The following is a 2,384-nucleotide window of genomic DNA, read 5'->3' on the forward strand; positions in this document are numbered from 1 at the left end:
ATGAGGTTATTCACCTCAAGGTAAGTGAACAGCTTGTCCCTTACACATTTCTCAATTACTTTGACAATATGTGATGTGAGGGCGACAGGTCGATAGTTTTTTGGCAAGGTCCGGTCTCCTCCTTTATATATTGGGCTTATGATGGCTTGTTTGAGCAGTGCCGGGATCTCTCCTTTGTCAAAGGAGGCTAGCCACAACATATGTATTGGAACTGCCAAGACCTCGCAGTATTTTAGGAGTAGGATTGCTGGTACACCGTCTGGTCCTGCGGCCGAGTTACTCCTGAGCTCCTTTATCGCCTCTTTGATGTCCTGTTCAGTCACTCGAATGTCGGTAAGCTGGTTCAGGTTCGTGGTCGTCTGGTTGAAGAAGGTTGTGTCTTAGGTATGCTGAACACACTGTTATATTGGTGTGCCAGCATCTGGCAGGTTTCTTTTGGGGCATCTGTTATAGTGTCTTGTTCCGTCACTAGGGGCCCAATCTGTGACTTGGTTTTGAGGAACTTCTTACAGTAGCTGTAGAAGAATTTCGGGTTGTGCCTTATGTTTTCTATAGCTTGGTGTTCCTCTGTTCTTCTCTGCTCCTCGTGTGAGTGTTTAATTTTCTGCTCTATGTCCTCTATTTTTGAGGAGATTATGAGCCTTTGGGTCTCATTGGTACTGTTAACGAGTTTTAGGTTGAGGTTGGCACGTTTTCGCATAAGGATTTTTCTGTCTCGCGGGATGGAGTATCTGCGATCCTTTTTGTTGCTTTTCCTTGGCACATAAGCAGTACACACCTCCAGCAGAATCCTCAATAGTGTGTTGAGAGTGGTGTTGGGGTCAGATCCCTGCAGTGCCAGTTTCCAGTCAATCTTCCTGAGGTCTTGTTGTAATTGATCCCAGTCTACCTTTTGACTGAAGAAGTTGAAGCTGGCGAAAGGTGTCATGTTCGGAGGAGTCATGGAATCCTGCGGTGTCTTACTTTTGATGTAAGTTGTGTTGATGTAAACTATATTGTGGTCAGAGAAGATTGTTTTCTCTGACCTGCAATTGCTGACCGACTCTTGATTATTGGTAAAAAAGAGGTCCAATATGTTGTTCCTTCTAGTCGGCTCCATTATGTGCTGGTTTAGGAACAGTTTATCGGCGATCTCTAGAAGGAGTTTTGCTTGGGCTTGATCTTCTAGAGTGCCCCCACTGGATCTGCCATCAGGCCAGCATATAAAGGGGAAGTTGAAATCACCACAGATGATGACATCTGTCATGGCATGTGGGGTGGTCTCTAGCACTTCGTTCAGTTTTTCCAAAGCTTTTGAGAAGCTTTCGAGATTGCACTGAGGTGGGCGGTAGCAGTTTACAATTATTAGATTTATGTTGGTGATGTGTAAGGCTAGGAGTTCTATCACCCCGTTTGAGTGGGATAATAGTGTCTTGGTGTGGGCAGCTAGATCGTGCCTGAGGTAGACCATTACACCACCATGGCTTCGTCCCTCTCTGTCAGCTCTATATAGGGTGTAGTTGGTTATTCCTATCTCAGAGTCTTTCACGTTGGTAGCCAGGTGAGTCTCCGTGAGGGCAATGAACATTGGGTCCTCTTCTAGCGTTAGTTCCTTCAGGAAGGAGACTTTGCTTTTGTTGCTTTTTGGGTAGAGGCCCTGTATGTTACCCATTAGTATGGACTCTAGTTGGTGTGAACGACGGGTGCCCAGGGGAATGCCGGATGGGCCTGAAATGGTGGCCAGTTCCTGTGACTCCCTTGCATCAGGGAGGATACTATTAAGCCCTGGGTCTCTACAGCTTTGGTTAGCGTATTCATGGTGGTCTGTAGAGCTGTCGCTAACTCTAAAAAAGGTGAGTTAGCGTTTGTGCGTGTGTTTGAGGGGGGGCCTGTGGGTGTCCCTGGTGCTGCCTTGTGTCTGGTATTTCCTGGTGTGCTCCCAAGGTTGCCAGGTTTTTTGGTGTTGTTGTTGGTGTTTGTTTGTGCGACTTGGGTTTTGGCGTCATTTGGTTTCCACGTCCCTTTGACATGTGTGAATTTGTAAGACTTGACTCTACATATGCCATGCCTTACAGAATTCTTGCACATGAGTGGGTGGAACTGAGGGTATTTATCCCTTCCTAATTTGCAACCACGATCATCCCTAGTACCATGCGTCAAAAGCTTGTGGCATGGTTTGGGGTGTATGTAGTTGCATTCCTTGCCCGAGTTGCCATGTCTGCATCTTCCCTTTTTATAGTATCTGCAGATAGGGTTGTCCTTGCCTTGGTCCTTGGGCCTAGCCCCGTTCTGAGAGGGATTGTCTGGACTTAGACTAGTAGGTGGGTTTGCCTGAGGGGGTTGGGTGGGGGCAGGGGCTTGTTTCGTCTTGGCATCCGAAACCTTAGCCTTGGGGATTGTCCCGG

The 2,384-nt window shown here is 47.2% G+C and overlaps 1 protein-coding gene across 1 annotated transcript; it reads right to left on the reverse strand.

Moving 5' to 3' along the window:
• Positions 1-343: 343 nt before the first annotated feature.
• On the reverse strand, positions 344-1,651 carry LOC143018342 (uncharacterized). The gene has a single exon (XM_076173701.1). The coding sequence runs from the start codon at positions 1,649-1,651 to the stop codon at positions 344-346; it is 1,308 nt and encodes a 435-aa protein (XP_076029816.1).
• Positions 1,652-2,384: the final 733 nt, after the last annotated feature.

This window comes from Oratosquilla oratoria, chromosome 34, assembly GCF_046742065.1.
Source record: "Oratosquilla oratoria isolate Oo_2021 chromosome 34, ASM4674206v1, whole genome shotgun sequence".
Classification (NCBI taxonomy): Eukaryota; Metazoa; Arthropoda; class Malacostraca; order Stomatopoda; family Squillidae; genus Oratosquilla; species Oratosquilla oratoria.

What these genes read in the sequence shown, in the direction of transcription:
- LOC143018342 (XM_076173701.1), bottom strand. Translation starts at nt 1,651, where the DNA reads ATGGGTAACATACAGGGCCTCTACCCAAAAAGCAACAAAAGCAAAGTC.